This window comes from Chinchilla lanigera, unplaced genomic scaffold (genome assembly GCF_000276665.1).
Source record: "Chinchilla lanigera isolate Chin_1 unplaced genomic scaffold, ChiLan1.0 scaffold00085, whole genome shotgun sequence".
NCBI classification, from domain to species: Eukaryota; Metazoa; Chordata; class Mammalia; order Rodentia; family Chinchillidae; genus Chinchilla; species Chinchilla lanigera.
In genome coordinates this window covers 9479057-9494989 of record NW_004955486.1, presented here as the reverse complement: position 1 = coordinate 9494989, position 15933 = coordinate 9479057, and the positions used below count along the sequence as shown (strand labels likewise).

The window sequence follows — 15933 nt, the reverse complement described above, 5'->3', positions numbered from 1 at the left end:
TGCCGGGGAGCGTCGCCAAAGTCTGCCCCCGCCAGCTGTCAGCGTCGGGGAGTGTCGCCAAACGCTCGCCTGGGGTCCACAGCGGCAGGTCGAGGACCTGGGCGGGCCGCGACAGTCCGGCTTCGGAGGCTGTCGGCGGAGCCGCGGGAACTTCGAGGGCGTGGGCCCCACCCGCCGCAGCCATCCCGACTGTTGCGCAACTCGGGGCGTTTGCAAAAACCACATATGGAAGGATTTGACCAGGACGGTCGGACAGCCACGCCCCGGGAGGACAGGGCAGGCGGCGGCGGCGCGGGGCGAGAGAGGGAACGAGTGGATGACGGAGGGAGGGCATGCGCGAAGGTAGTGCAGGTCCCACAAGGTGAGCGCGCGTCCCGCTGTAGCCGGTCGGGGGGGGGGAGGGCTTTCGCGGGCCAGCAGGTGGCATACTTTGAACCCGCTCCCTAAGACGGGCCCCGCCTCCCCACCCCGCCCCCCAGCGGCCGGGCCAGGACGAGCGCGCAGGCGCGGGGGCGTGGCCGGGGCGAGCGACACCACGTGTGGTCGCCGCCAGCCGCTTGCCATGTATCCGGCGCCGGCGGTGGGTGCGGGGCTGGCGCGCTACCTCGTGTACTTCCAGTACGTGGGGACAGACTTTAAGTACGTTTTCCAACCACCTCCCTTCCCGCCCGTCCCGCCACTCGGGGTCGCGAGCCGTCCGGGGAGCCAGTGTGGAGGACGTGATGTCCGGGCGGGGGTGCCCTGCGGTCGGGGACAGGAAACGCTTTGTCCGGCCTCGGGGTGGCGGCGGCGGGGGCTGGGGGCGTCTACGGACGCTGCCCGGTGACTGTGGCCGCCTCTGTCCGCAGCGGGGTCGCGGCCGTCAGGGGCGCCCAGCGCGTTGTCGGGGTGCAGAACTACCTGGAGGTGAGGCCCTTGCTGGGCTGGGATAGGGGGCGGGGGAGAGCCCCGCTCGCGTGGGGGCGTGAGGCGCGGCCACCATATCCAGCCTTCGACCTAATCCTTGCAGGAGGCCGCAGAGCGGCTGAACTCGGTGGAGCCCGTCAGGTTTACCCTCTCCAGCCGCACGGATGCCGGGGTCCATGCGCTTAGCAACGCAGCGCATCTGGACGTTCGGCGTGGCCAGGGCAGGCCGCCCTTCTCCCCCGAGATCTTGGCCAAGGCCCTCAACACCCACCTGAGGCACCCGGCCATCAGGTGAGCAGGACGACCTGAACACCCTTGGCCTGCTCTGCCTTTGGCCTTGTCCACCGCAGGGGTAGGCTGGAGACCCAGAAATACAGAACTTGGGGGTGAGGCTCCAGGTACCAAGGTGTCACCTGGGTGGGTGGGCAGCCTTGTTCCTGCCCTGAGCCTGACTGCAGCCACAGGGTCCTGCAGGCCTTCCGAGTGCCCAGTGACTTCCACGCGCGCCACGCAGCCACTTCCAGAACGTACCTGTACCGCCTGGTGACGGGCTGCACCTGCCATCACCAACTGCCGGTGTTTGAACGGAACCTGTGCTGGGCTCTACCAGCAGAGTGAGTGTGGGCCTGAGTGACAGAGAGGGAGGGGACTCATAGGCCTGCCTGGACGCACCGCCTTGTCCTGACATTCTTCTGGCCCCCTCCCTCCAGCTGCTTGGATGTGGCCGCCATGCAGGAGGCTGCTCAACACCTCCTTGGGACACACGACTTCAGCGCCTTCCAGTCGGCTGGCAGCCCAACTCCAAGCTCCATCCGCACACTGCGCCGCATCTCCGTGTCCCCTGGTCTGGCCAGCCCCTTTGTCCTCTCCCCGGAGAGCAGGTGAGGATGGGTGGCCTTTCTGCTGTGGCCCTACCCCAGGGTACTAGTGCCAGTCTGGGGCCACAAAGACAGGTGAGAAGTAGACAGTGTGCTAGGCATCCATGGGTCCTGGCCAGCTGGAGGGTGTGGGCCAGATACCCATTAGCCTCTAGCTGAGCACCCCCCTAGGCTGGGTCTCTGCCAGGCTAGGGAGCAGAAAACAGAATGCTGTCTTTCTCCAAGGACCCTTGCCCTGCCCGAAGCTCTGCCCAGCAGATGGGTTTTGGCAGCTAATGAAAAGGTTTCACTGATGCTAGTGGTTCCGGCCCAGCCTGGCAGGGAGTAGGTTCCGCTGCTCCTAGCACTGCCCAGTGGGCTTCCTGCCAGGTGGCAGCTGCTGACCTAGAACCTCCCCAGTTGGGGCCAACCCCAAGGGAAGTGGCTACTGCTGAGTAGCCAGGCTGCAGTAGGTAGGCTGCACCCCCTACCCCAGCACCCAGCACCCTGGCATCTTCACTCAGAAGCCTAGAGCCTCCTGCTGCCTTCCTCACACGCTGTAGTCACTATCAGCTTTGGATCCCCTCCACTGGCCACTCTTGGGGACAGATGGTCGGTCATGTGATCCTGTGGATGAGCCCTCAGCTTCCCCTGCCTGAGGCCACACGGCAGTTAGGATGGCTGGTGCTGGCCCACGCCTGGATGTCACACGTGTCTGTGTCCCTAGGAGGCTGCAGTTCTGGACCCTGGAGTTTGAGAGCCAGTCTTTCTTATACCGCCAGGTGGGCTCTCCTGGGCCTTCTTGGGGGTGGGCACAACCAGGTCCCTGTGCCAGCCTTGGCTGTGGTTACAGGTTCGGAGGATGACAGCTGTGCTAGTGGCTGTGGGGCGAGGGGCTTTGAAGCCAGCCCACGTGAAGGAGATTCTGGAAAGCAGAGACCCTCTGGGCAAGCACCAGGCTCGAGTTGCCCCGGCCCAGGGCTTGTTTCTGAAGTCAGTGATCTATGGGGACTTGGGGCATCCTGGTAAGAGGTGGGCTGGTGAGGGGTCCTTGCTGTGCACCCCACTGATTCCTACCCCCAAGGCTGAGTCTTCACTGGGAGAGGGAGTGCTTGATGCCAGTTGAAGCCCTCCTATTGTCCTGGCAGATCAGAGTCCCAGGACACCCAGGGTCCCACGGCACCCAGTGGGATAGGCAAAGCATGTACTAGAATGAGCTGCCTGCTTTTCAGGTCCTGCCAATAAGGGAGGGTGGGTTTTGGGGTTGGCCCCTGCTCCAGGCTGATCTAGGTTTGGTCCACAGGTCCAGCCTCCTATACCCTACAGAGTCCACAGTGTGACAACTGCTAGTGACTCTGATGTCCACCCGAGGTTACGCTGGCCCAACTGCTGGACCTCGCTCTATTCACTGGACGCAGGCACCTAGAACTGCAGCTGTCCTGCCAAGCCCCGCTTCCTTTTGGCTCCCACCACCAGGTTTCTGCCCCAGAGGGGGCTGGATCAGGATGTGGTGCAAAAGACAGGGTGACATCTTGGCAGCCTTTGGTCCTGCTGCTCTGGGAGTACCCCCACTTCTCTCTCAGAGACTGGGAGTAAATAAAATGTGAGGTGGCCCCAGAGGCCTCTTTATTGCTCTGCCAAAGTTATGCTTGGGCTGGCCTGTCATGGGGCTGTCCTTGTCCCTGGAGAGGGTCTGTGGCCCAGCCACGGGTTTGGTGGCACAGATGCCACAGTCCTAAGGTTGGGGCCCAGGTCCTGCTGGGCACAGTTGCAGAGCAACGGCACAGGCCTGAGTGAGCAGCGTGTCAGCTAGGGGTCTGGGGGAGACCCTTCTTGAGCAATGCAGTGAGGAAGCTCCCTAGCTCTTCATCCTGCAGGAAAGGAGAGAGGGCAGTCATCTCACCCAGCACATGAAGCTTCCCCATCCCAACAGCATATACCAGTGATCCCCTGCACCCATACCTGGTAAGTCCAGGAGACCAGCAGCACCTTGGTGCCTGGGTCCTCCGAGTGGGCAGCAGCCTGGATGAGTATGGACTCCACAGTCACAGAGCCATCAGGGAGGTGCTGCACGCAGTGGTCCTTCAGGGTGCTGCAGGTGAGGCCCCGTGAGACCCTGTCTTGCCCTGGGGTCTTACAGGGTGCTGGGGGGAGGCCTGGGGAGACCAGGGCTCATCCAGGGGTGGGGACAGGACCAGGCACAGACCTCTTGAGGTGGCTGTAGACACGCAGGGCCATCTCCTGCTCCTTGCGTGTGTCCTGCAGGTGCACACGGCAGGTGAAGCGCAGCTGGTGCTCAGCCAGGCCCAGCTCCTTCAGGGCTTGCTCGGAGGACACGAGCCGGAAGTTCTGCAAGGCAGGGCAGGTCAGGGTGGGGGTGGTACTGCCCTCCACCCCCACAACCCACACACTCACACTGTCCTTCATGATCAGGGTGCCATGCAAGAGCCGTGGCTTTTTGGCCTCAGAAAGCAGCCCTGTGGGGAGGGGGCAGCTGCGTGAACACAGGTCCCTACTTACCAGCCACCCACCTACCTCACATCCCCACCTGCCCTCATACCCTGCGCCATCTCCCGCTTCAGCAGCCCCAGGGAGATGCCCACAGGAATGCTGGGACTTGTGGGCAGCGTCACTGTCTCGCCGTTGGCTGGCATGTAGCAGCTGACCCCTGGGAGCACAAACAGCCTTAGTCCAGGCTGTCTAGCCTTGCCTGCAGCCTGAGTACACCCTGCCGTGCTCCCTTCATGGTACCGGGCACCTACGGAATTCCTGCTCGATCTTCTGCCGCAGGAACTCCATCTTCTTGGCTTCGCCATGTACCAGCAGCACACTCTCTGGCTCTGCCTGCCCCACCAGCTGCATGATGCCCTTGGCATCGGCGTGGGCACTGAACGACATGTACTCCACCTGCATCTTAACCTCCAGCTGTGGGGGGGGCATAGTTACCACCAGCAGGGACCTGGCCACCCACACAGCCTGGGCAAGGGTGGGGACTCACCACCTGTCGCCCCTCCATCTCCAGCTTGCGCTGCCCACTGAGGATCTTGTGGCCCACAGTGCCCTGCACACAGTAGCCAGGCATGATGACCTGTGGAGCAGGGACGGCCTCAGCCACCAGGGCCTTCTTGGGATGCTACATCCACCCAGGCAGCTCCTTCCTTCCTGGGCCCTGCTGCAGACCCTAGGGCCAGGCTGAGAGCCCATCGTGGTACAGCCACTCAGGAGACTGAGTCAGTCTGAGCTGACCAGGCTGGACACCAGCACCCCCACCAGGAGCAGCAACATCCCCCAGGCCAGTGTGGGGGGAAGCATGTGAGCAGTGGAGGGACAAAGCGAAGGACCATCCCTCTCTACCCTGCACCTGTGGGAGGCTGTCATGCCCACCTCACAGGTCTCCAGAGAATGGCCCCAAGCCCAGAGCCCTCACCATGTTCTTCTCATTTCCTGCCCATTTCCGGAAGATCTGCAGGGACTGGCCCGCATGCAGCATCCCTGGTGTGGCAAACACAACCTGCAGGACAAATGGAGATCAGGGCGCAAGACTCATACACGATGTGCAGAGGGCACCCTGCCTGGGCCTTACCATAGGTCCTGGATTGTCAGCAAATGCCCGGTCAAAGGCTTTGATGTGCTTAAACTCAAACATGTTCCTCTGGACAAACGTCTTCCGGATCTTCTGGTTGGTCCAGGTGATGAAGAGTTTGTAGTAGTGGTTGGCCTTCTCCGTCAGGCCCGTGGAGAAGTAGATGGGCACCTTCAGGTTCATGCGCTCCCTGAGGGCCCGCCACCCCAGTCAGTGCAAGGCCGCAGTGGGGGACATTGCTGCGTAGCACCCAATGCACAGCATTGTATGGCCTGGACCTCATCCCATGAGGGCTAAGCCCCTGCTGTCTTGACCGCAGCACCAGTACCCTCTGCCCATGCCCTATAAAACACGGCAGACAGCATCCCCGGGGCTGTTGTGGGTTGGACTAGGGACCCTGACAACAGCTGGATCAGCTGCTGTGATGTGGACTTCAGACCATAGGCAGGCCCTCCACAATAGTGAGGGGCCAAGATACCAGGGGTGGCCAGTGCTGCCTCAACTCTTCTGAAGCTCACACCCTGCTCAGGTGTACGAGTAGCCAACTCTCCCATTCATGGAAATGGGCTTGAATTCATGGGCTTCCCACCTGGGCTTCCCATTCATGGGCTTCCCACCCTGTACTGCCCACATGGGGTAGGGCTCCCAAACAGCAGCCTGAGCTGCACCTACCAGAAGGTCTCCAGCAGGATGCAGAGCTCCTGTGCACGGCCCAGTGCAAACACAGGGATCAGAACCTGAAGGCAGTGAGGCAGGCTCAGGAGAGCTCAGTGGGCAGCATGCTGTGCCCACCTCCTTGCCAAGCAGCTGCTGTGAGAACCAAACGCACCGGAACCTCACGACTGGAGGCAGCCTGTGTCCACTCAGGGGCATCTTGAGATGAGGCCTTGCCTGGCCCCAGCCCCCACTGACCACAGTCCTGGTGCCAACCCCACAGTCCAGAGCCGCTACCTTCCCACCACGCTCCACAGTCTCATGGACTTTCTTCAGGAAGTCTCGCTCCCGGCAGCGCTTGGAGTCACGGATGGTTGTGGCATAGGTAGACTCCGTGATGAGCAGGTTGGGGCGACACTTATCAATCCAAGCAGCTCTGCAAGAGGCACGTTATGGCCTATGGTAGTTCGTTCCCACAGAGCAAGCCCTGGCACAGCCATTTTCCTAGGCCCCTCTGCATGGGCCTGGCCTGAACCCGGGGGTTCCTGCTTCTGGGCTCCCCAGGGACTCCACATGGGGCCCATGCTGACCACCCTGGTGTGCAGCTCCACTACCCCCTCGCAGGTCTCTGAGCTCCAGGGAATCCGACTTACCCCAAGTGCCTGTCTGGGGTCATGTTATAATCACCCTGGCAAAAAAAGTAGCAATAAGGAGGCTATTCCCACACCCAGCAGCCCCACCTGAGCCCCAAGCTCTCCACTGACCGTGTAGACCACAGACTCTGAGCCCACTTTAATCTGGAACATGGCAGCCCCCAGCACATGGCCTGCATAGTACGCCTTGATTTCCAGCTCATCATCCACCTGCAAAAGAGAGGGCTGAGCTCAGACAGGGAGAGCAGGTGTGGCAGGAAGCAGTCTTCTGAACATTTCATCAGCTCCTGTTTTTCTCCCATGATGCCCAGGTCTCAACCAAAAGTCACCAGATGGACCAACATGGCGAAAGCACAGAGGAGACAAAGTGCCAAGGGCTCTGAAAATGGAGTCTCCAGGCATGGCTTGGAGAACCTTTCAGAACCTAACATCCAAAGAGATAAATGCAGGACTAAAAATGTGGGCAGCTGGGCGTGGTGGTGCACACTTGTAATCGCAGCACTCGGGAGGCTGAGGCAGGTGGATCGTTGTGAGTTCAAAACCAGCCTGAGCTACAAAGTGAGCTCAAGGCCAGCCTGAACTGCATATCGAGACCTCTCAAAAAGACAAAAAATAAAAATTTTTTTTAAAAATGTGGGCAAAACTCAAAAAAACTACAATTCTAAAATTCTAAAACTAGGTAGAAATTCTAAAACTAGGAAGTATGGGCTATGGATGTAGTTCAGTAGTAGAGCACTTGCCTACCACATATGAAGCCCTGGGTTCACCTCCCACTACTGCAAAAAAGGAAGCGAGGTCCTTAGAAAATATATCCTCATCAGGTTCCGTCTGGGATGGACAACAAACACTTTTAAAAAGAAGTCAGGCATGGGGGCACATGCCTGTAATCCCAGAAACCATAGGCTAAAACAGGAGGATTCAAGTTTGAGATATTTGGGTTACATAGTAGACCCTGTCTCAAAAAAAGGAAAATAATGAATCAAACAATGTTCCATCCCAATACCAATCAATCAGTCCTAGAGGGGCTGGGGATTTAGCTCAGCGGCAAAAGCGCCTGCCTGGCAGGTGCAAGGTCGTGAGTTCGGTTCCTGGTACCGGAGAAAAACCAAAAACAAACAAACAAAATCAGTCCTAGAAGGGGAAAAGAGTAAAAGAGAAGAATCCACTTTCTGAAATCTCAGCTGGCCATGCATAGTGGCGCACGCCTGTAATCCCAGTACTCAGGAGGCTGAGGCAGGAGGACTGTTGTGAATTCGAGACCAGCCTGGGCTACAAAGTGAGCTCAAGGCCAGCCTGAACTGCATACCGAGACCCTGTCTCAATAAGACCAAAAAAAAATAATAATAATATTTTTTTAAAAAAAGACCAGCATGAATTACATACTGGGACCCTGCCTCAAGAAAAAAAAGAGAGAAATCCCAGCTGGGCAGTCCTTTTAGCTCAAAATGGCCAGGTCTCAGTAGCACACTGCAGGCCTAGCTCACCCATGGTGGGCGGTGGTGTGGTCATCTGCACTGCCAGGAGGGGGCCTCACTGCAGTGATGAAGAGACTGAGGCTCAATGCTGTTCCCGGTCTACAGTACCCAGCCTGACCTATGTCTGCCATACCAGAAAAACAGGACATGAATTTTGGCCACAATCACTTGTACTGTGAAAATGGGTTCTCACAGCGAATGGGTTCTCTCTGCAGATGGTGATTTATAAAACAGGCAGCTAAAGTGACAGACTGAATGAGAGATGGTCCCTTTGATCTTTTTTGGGTGCTAGGGCTGAAGACAGAGACAAGACCTGAAGGAGTGCAACCTGGAATGCCTACAGCTGTCCGGTGACTGACATGGTCTTTTCCTGGGGCACAAGTCCTTGGACATTCTTTACAGAAACCCTCAGAAAGCAGCCAGCCTTTGATTTCCAATTACTTTGTTGGTGAAGGCTACCTAACTTTTCTGAGGCAATCATCAATCACTGGAAAGGACTTGTGGCATCTCTTTTGCAGCAGGAGCTTGCAAGGCAGACCCTAGTCACAGCGCAGTCCACAAACTGACACATGCTCGACTCAGCCACCTGTGCCTCAATAGCATGACAGCCACCACAGCGCAAGTCATGGTTCTGCCCTTCTGCCTGCAGTGGCTTCCAGGGCACATCAAGCCAGGGAGAAACACCTCAGATGTCTCTGGGCCTTTGTCATGGGCCACCAGCCTTGCCTCCCTGGTCCCTGCTGGCCCTGCTACCTGAAGGCACAGTGGCATAGACAGCTGGCACCAGCCAGGAGGAGATGGTAACAATGGCTGGGCCACCAGCTGACACTGACCCTCCTGGACATGTTCTGCAAGCTACAGAGATTTGCAAATGAAGACAACCATGGTTTTGAAATGATAAGTAGATCTAGGGGCAGATCTTGCTCATCTCTTGAGCCCTCATAAACAAAGATGTGCCCAGATGCTCCCTAGCTCTCCTGCAGTCCAAGGAGGAAAAGTAAAAACGGTGTTTTACATATAAAAGAAAAAGAATGCTGTGTGTCATGGCACATATCTGTAATCCCAGCACTCAGGAGGCTGAGGCAGAAGAATCGTCATGAGTTCAGGGGCAGCCTGGGCTGCCTACTGAGACCCTGTGTCAAAAAAAAAAAAAAAAAAAAAAAAAGGAAAGAAAGAAAGAACAAAAAAGAGCAGGGTGTGGTGGTGCACACCTGCAATCCCAGCACTTTGGAGGCTGAGGCAGGAGGATTGAGTAAGAGGGTAACTTCAAGGCCAGTCTATACTACATGGCAAGACCCCATCTTAAAAAAAAAAAAAAGAGAATGAAGATAAGTGAAATAAATCCATTCAGAGACAAATAAAAAAGTCACTGCCAACAGACCCATGCTGGTTTTCTTTATATAAAAGGTAAATTATCCTGGGTAAAAAGTGAAAACTCACAAGGCCTAAACAGTACATACATAAAATTGAGAAAATACTGACCACATCAAGTGGTACAGACATGTCCCTGGGTTACAGATACACTGATACAGTTACATGGAAATAAGGTGAGTAAATCGGGAGAGAAAGAAATGGATTTTAAATGTTCTAAAACTTGTGTTATCCAGGAACAAGGCAAAAGTCAGTGGCTTAAGGTTTTGTTGGCATAAATGTATCTTGTAATCACTAAGAGAACTGTAAAAGAATATGTAACTGCTAAACAAGAAAAGGCAAAATGGATTTTAAAATAGCAATTAATCAAAAAAGGTAATACAAAAAAGACAAATAGGAAGTAAATAGTTAAATGGTATGTCTAACCCAAGTAATCTCACTAGATGTAGAATCAAAATGCACCATCTAAACATGTTATCAGGTTGTAATTAATTAACTTATTTTTGTTTTGTTTTTAAATTTTTTGGTGCTGAAAACTGAACCCAGGGCCTTATAACACTGAACTAAATCCCTAACCTCTATCAGGCTGTAATTTAAAAACAAAACTACATTCTATGTAAAAGAGCCACATTTAAAATACAATGCACTGGGAGGCTGAGGCAGAAGGGTCTCTGGGAGTTGGAGGCCAACCTGGAATACATAATTGAGTTCGAGGCCAGCCTGGACTGCACAGCAAGACCCTGTCTCAAAAAAATAAATACGTAAAAATAAAATAAAATACAGTGCAGAGCAAGAAGCAGAAGTACAGGGCTTGAACCCAGCTACCTGAGAGAGGCTAAAGCAGGAGGACTGAAAGTCTGAAGCCAGCCGGGGCAGCTTAGTGAAGCTCCACTTCAAAAAAAGTAAGAGGCCGGGCATGGTGGCACACACCTACAAACCAGCACTCAGCTGAGGCAGGAGGATCACTGTGAGTTCAAGGCCCCCCAGGCTACATAGTAAGCTCAAGGCCAGCATGAACTACACAGTGAAACTGCCTCAAAAAACAAACAAAAAAGCAGCACAGAATATGGCTCAGTTGGAGGGCCCTGGATTCAAGGGGGTGGTGGGTACAAAAAGTTCTAAGTAAAACAGCAGAAAAAGGCACAGCATGAAAATATTACAAAAAAATGTCCGTGGGAGATGGCATAACTGCATTACCAGACAAGTAGATTGTAAGATAACAGCATTACCTAAGAGAGACAGACATGTTTCATAGGGACAAAAGCTTCAATTGGAAGGGCAAAACACCCAAAATGTGCAGATCTAATGAGACACACACACGGCCACACCTTCATGAGAAAGCTTCCAAATCTGACTTTTCAGCTGCCCATCTGAACCCCTCCTCCCTCCCTGGCCCAGAAGGTCACTCCGGGCTGGTAATGGGCACCATTTAGGCCTTGCCACCTTGCCCTCTGCCTTTCACCTTCCCTCTAGCCAACACACGAGACACCAGTAAGTCTCTGACAGCAGAGCTCGCCCCAAGCCCCAATGTGCCCAGATGGCACAAGCATGCTTCTGGGGCCAGCCTGGCCTCTTCAGGGCCATGTGGGCAGAGCCACAAGTCCACATGCCCATGCCCCGTGCACACTGTCCAGGGGAAATGCCAATGTGTGCTGGACCCACGACCTTCCAGATGGTGTTGAGCAGGCCCGTGAGGCCCTGGTGCCTACAGCCCCTGACCTGGACTGTCTGGTGCAGGTGGACAGCCACCACCTTCTTCATGCAGTCTTTGATCATCTGGGAAGTGAAGAAGTTGGCCTCGCCCTTCTTGTCCACAGCGATCTTGCGGTAGTCCTCCAGCAGGATGGGGCAGATGGCCTGGGTGGGGTGGGTCATGTATATGGGCCCGTCGTAGCCCACCATCTCACTGAAGTAGGGGAGCGCCCCACAGTGGTCCAGGTGGAAGTGGCTGTGGGGACAGCACCAGTCAGTCAGGGACCACCCCACAGTCGGCCCACACCACCTCTGGGCTCATGGTCTCACCACGTATCCATGGAGGGTCTCCTGTGCACCAGACACACCCCACACACTGATCAAAATAAGCACACGTGAAAAGCACCTCCTTCCCAAATGCATGGTCAAAGGCCTAGCAAAGCATCAAATCATGTGTCAGACAGCAGTGTATCCATGAAGAGAAGAAAGGCTCAGGGAGAACACTGCACTGGGAGGGCAGCACCCATGGCCGAGTCCACAGGAATGAAGACCACAGAAGCCCAGCAGTGAGGGCTCTGGGGCGGGCTGCAGAGGGCAGCAAGGGTCGAGAGGGCTGGAGGGCTGGGTGGGAAGAGAGGGGAGGAGGAAGAGAAATGTGCCTGTCCTTGGCTCAGCCCTGTGGGATGGGGAGGTGACAGGTTGGTGGCCAGACTGAACTTGGAGATTGGGGTCAGGGCCAGTGCAGACATCTGGAGTGGCCAGCAGGGCTTGGCATTCTTGAGGCAGCATGGGGCCAGAAGACCAGAGTTAGCAGTCAGGAAGAGGAACAAGCAGACACTGGACATGTGTGACACAAACTAGGAGGAAGCGAGAGGGAGCTGTCACCACTGCCACGCGCAGCTGAAAGGCCTTGCGAGCCAGAGGGGCAGGAGCAATGCTGGGCTCTGCACTGCTTTGGCACTGGTGGGATGGCCCCAGGCCTGATTGCCCTGGCTCCACCTCAACTTCCTGGAACCTGCCAGGCTCTGGTCCTTCCCCTCAGGGTGCCCCTCAGAGGGGCTGGTCTCCCAATGAAGAGTCAGGCACACAGACAGCCTGGGCACAGAGCCCTGAGCTCCAGGCAGTGGGCAGCTCACCATGACCCGGACTGCACCCACCTGATGATCACACAGTCCAAGAAGTCGGTCAGCCGGCCGTTCTGGGTAATATAGGAAAAGTCAGGAAAGCGCCTCTGAGAACCAAGAGCAAATGTCAGAAAGTAGCTCGGGCCCCCAGAAAGCAGCGGGGCCGGCTGGTGCCCCAAAGCAAGCACAGGAAGAGAACTCAGTACACCCCCAGCCTGGGACACCATCTGTACCATCATGTTCACGTGCACCCCAGGAAGGTCCTGCTGCTGGGACCACTGCTGACCTCTCAAACTAGAATGTGAGCCCTGAGCCCAGCCTACAGGCTGCTTCGGGGCCAGGAGCTCGCCTCAGTCCAGCCCACCTGTCGCACAATGTGACACACTCAGCGCACGGGTGCAGCTGCCCAGGGATGTCCACCGCTGCCCACTCCCCTCGTCTGTCCTCAAGCCAAGGTCCAGGGACCCCGCTAAAGAAGTAGGTGGGTGGTGGCCTCCCCGCCCCCGGACTACACCCAAAGGACTCACGTCATCATTGAAGCCCATGTGCATGCCACAGTCCAACATGACATTCTTGCCCGCGATGGAGACCAAGATACAGCTGCGGCCCACATCCTGGCCAGCCCCTGTTCAAGTAGGAGGGCAGGTCAGGGGCACAGCCATACCCACACCCCACCTCCCAGGCACCTCAGACCTTCAGTGGGAGGAGCCTGGACCTCAAGGCCACTCTGTGCAGATGTGTGGGGGGAGACAGTACTACCTGCACTTGCAGGCAAGGGAAATGCAAAGGAGGGGATCACTGAGTCACCAGTCACAGTTGCAGCAACTCTGCCAGAGTACTGGGTACTGTCACTGCCCCAGCACCAACAGAGCCAAGCTGTGGCTCTGTAGGGCCTCACTGGTGCTCCCCAAAAGCTCAGGTCCTTTCTGGGTTCTCAGCCAAGCTGAAACCAGCTGAAACCTCAACCCTCCTGAATTTGAGAAAGGTCTGGAGGCCAAGTTCTGGCGCTGGGGACCCCTTCCCAGAGCCACACCAAGAGGGTCGCCCACGTGGCCTCAGCCCAGCTAGAGGGAGACGTGGCCCTGGCTGTCTGGCAGTAACCAATAACTCTGGCCATGGCAAGAGGGCCCGGCCCAGACAAGTGAGCAACAGGGGCCCCACACCATTCCACCTGCTTGAGTAGCCCAAGTCCCTACACTCTGCTGACAACCATCAGCCCCACCAGCACCTCCAGCCCAAGGCCAGATGGGGCAAACACATTCTCCCATCTGCCATCTGCCACCTCCCCCAGCTTCCAGGGGGACACAGGGAAAGGGACAGGACCTGAGCCTCAGCAGGGCTCTGCAAATAGCAAAGGGCCTGGCTTCCATCATTACTCCAATTTAACTATCCCTGCCGGACATACAAACCACATGTGGCATAGTAGCCTGGCCAAGCCATCAGGCAGTCAGCCAGTGGCAGGGCCTCAGGGGCTTTATTTTCTTAGAGGTACTGGGGATTGAACCCATGGCCTTGCTGACTGAGCCACATCTCCACCCCTTTATTTTTTGAGACAGCCTCATTAAGTTGAGACTTGAGGTCCAGCTGGCCTTGAATGTGCAATCCTCCAGCATCGGCCTCCCAAGCTGCCCAGATCATAGGCATGGGAGAAACACGCCCCAGTACTAGTAAGTGTGGGTTTTTTTGCAGCCCTGTTCCCATCCCCCCATGGTGTGAACTCCTGAGGGCAGGGTACCTGCTGTCCCCTCCCCGCTGCAACTCAAGTCCTGAAGCCATGCCAGACTCAGACGACGAAAAGGGGAAGGGCTGCCTCTTTCACAGGTAAGGGCCTGAGGTAATGGAGTCATCCACGGGGACACAACCAACGAGTGTGGGGACAGGGCTAGTGTTCAGATTCCAAGGCCAAGGACAGCCAGTGTCAAAGCACTGTCCCTCCAACAGACGCACAACAACTGCAAGGAACAAGAGTAGTGCCCTGCACTGGGCAGCGCAGTGAGTAAACAGCTTCAACCCAACACAGAGGGAGAGACAGGACTCAGCAGAAGGCAAAGGAAGAGACATCCCTGTGCACACGCGGCTCTCATCCTAGGGTAAGGAGGCCCTGAGACAGCCTATGTACACCAGACAGAGGTTACAGGGCCGAGGTGCCCACAAGCTTCAGAACCATGGCAGAAAAAAACCAGGAAGAGATGACTTCCCACCAGGTAGTGAGCAGGTCACCAGGACGGGGGAATGGCTTCGCAAAGGCGCTATGGTGAAGTGACCTGGGGAGATTCAGTATTGTCCACGTGATCCTGAGTCCTGAGCAGGACACGAGCACAGAACAAGAAAATGTTTCTCACATCTTGTCTAGCAAAGGAAGCAAGTTCTGGGATAACACAAGGCACAAGTGCACAAAAAAAGCCAGAGACATCCAGGGACTCTGTATTTCAATCGACTACTGTCCTGGGATTTTGTATTTCAATGGACTACTTCCTCTTCCACACTGTTCTATCCTGCTAGAGGCTGCATTTATGGTTTTTGCGAAAAGCAACAGGTTTTCTTTGTTTGTTTTTTTGTTTGTTTGTTTTTCATTGAACCCAAGACCTCATGCATGGTAGGTAAGTATTCTGGGCGGGTGTGGCGGTGCACACCTGTAATCCCAGCACTCCCACACTGGGAGGCACAAGAATTGAGAATCGTTACAAGTTCAAGACAAGCCTGAGCTACAAAGTGAGCTAAAGGCCAGCCTGAACTGCATAGCGAGACACTGTGTCAAAAAAACAAAGACAAAAAAGTGTTCTGTACTGAGTTACATCCCTAGCTCTTTTTCATTTTGATACAAAGTCTCACCAAGTTGCCTCGGCTGGGCTAGACCTTGTGATCCTCCTGCCTCAGCCTCCCAAAGTTGTAGGATTACCAGCATGACGCTCAACGCCCTGTTCAAAGCTTTTCTTTTTTTAATGTTGCAGACCAAGCAAGACGGGAGTCAAACTGAGTGCTGAGTGCGGGTAACCTGGCAGTAAGCACAGGACCAGGGTCCTGACGTCGCAGTGCACGTGCAGAAGAGACCCTGTGGCTGGAGTCAGCGCCACTGTCCGCTGGGCGCAGAGGCAGCACCCACTCGGGACCCACTCTCCCTCGCGGCTACCTAAACCCCCTGAGACCACGCGGCAAGCCCTCGGCCAGGATCCGAACTCAAACAGTTCGAGCCCGCTCCTCGCTGGCCCGGGAAGAAGGAAAGCCGTCCCCACTCCCCAGGCGCACGGTGGTTGCCGGCCGCGGCCCCGACCGCGCTGGGGCCCAAGGAAGTGGTGGCTCGCTGGGCTCGTGGACCACAAAGGCCTTACCCAAGGGGGTGACTCTGATTTCAGGCATCGCCGGGCCAGCACTCTGCGTCCCCTCGTCCAGCGCACTCCTCTGGCCGGGAAGACGCGGGACGGCACCGGCGCCAGAACCCGTCAGCAGCCACGGCGACCCCGCCAACCCAGTGGAGCTGCCCCAGCTTCCGGTCCGCTCGGCGGAAACGCAGGCCGGTTGGTAGGGTTCTGATTGGGCGACCCCGCAACGAATCAGAGGGGCAGGGCGGGGCCGAACCCGAGGCGCCGGGCCACTGGTTGGCGGCGGGCGGGGCGCGGC

The 15933-nt window shown here is 56.4% G+C and overlaps 2 protein-coding genes across 5 annotated transcripts; one reads left to right on the top strand and one right to left on the bottom strand.

The window, feature by feature from the left end:
* The first annotated feature begins 243 nt into the window (after positions 1 to 243).
* Positions 244 to 3377, top strand: Pusl1 (pseudouridylate synthase-like 1). Of its 4 annotated transcripts, none has more exons than XM_013504194.1 (8): positions 244 to 361; positions 849 to 906; positions 1010 to 1197; positions 1365 to 1520; positions 1617 to 1787; positions 2491 to 2545; positions 2617 to 2788; positions 3067 to 3377. In XM_013504194.1, the coding sequence occupies exons 1-8, from the start codon at positions 333 to 335 to the stop codon at positions 3111 to 3113; spliced, it is 876 nt and encodes a 291-aa protein (XP_013359648.1). In that variant the 5' UTR covers positions 244 to 332; the 3' UTR covers positions 3114 to 3377. The 4 variants fall into 4 exon arrangements, with proteins under 4 accessions (XP_013359648.1, XP_013359647.1, XP_005404294.1 ...); XM_013504193.1 differs by lacking the exon at positions 244 to 361 and adding an exon at positions 512 to 618; XM_005404237.1 differs by lacking the exon at positions 244 to 361 and adding an exon at positions 512 to 639 and having other exon boundaries at positions 1371 to 1520.
* Positions 3361 to 15933, bottom strand: Cpsf3l (cleavage and polyadenylation specific factor 3-like). Its single transcript, XM_005404242.2, has 17 exons — positions 15645 to 15933; positions 12843 to 12940; positions 12349 to 12422; positions 11219 to 11447; positions 6765 to 6863; positions 6654 to 6688; positions 6298 to 6436; positions 6019 to 6083; positions 5347 to 5536; positions 5191 to 5274; positions 4762 to 4851; positions 4526 to 4688; positions 4324 to 4431; positions 4179 to 4240; positions 3970 to 4112; positions 3726 to 3855; positions 3361 to 3634 (listed from the first exon to the last, which is right to left on the bottom strand). The coding sequence occupies exons 1-17, from the start codon at positions 15670 to 15672 to the stop codon at positions 3569 to 3571; spliced, it is 1803 nt and encodes a 600-aa protein (XP_005404299.1). The 5' UTR covers positions 15673 to 15933; the 3' UTR covers positions 3361 to 3568.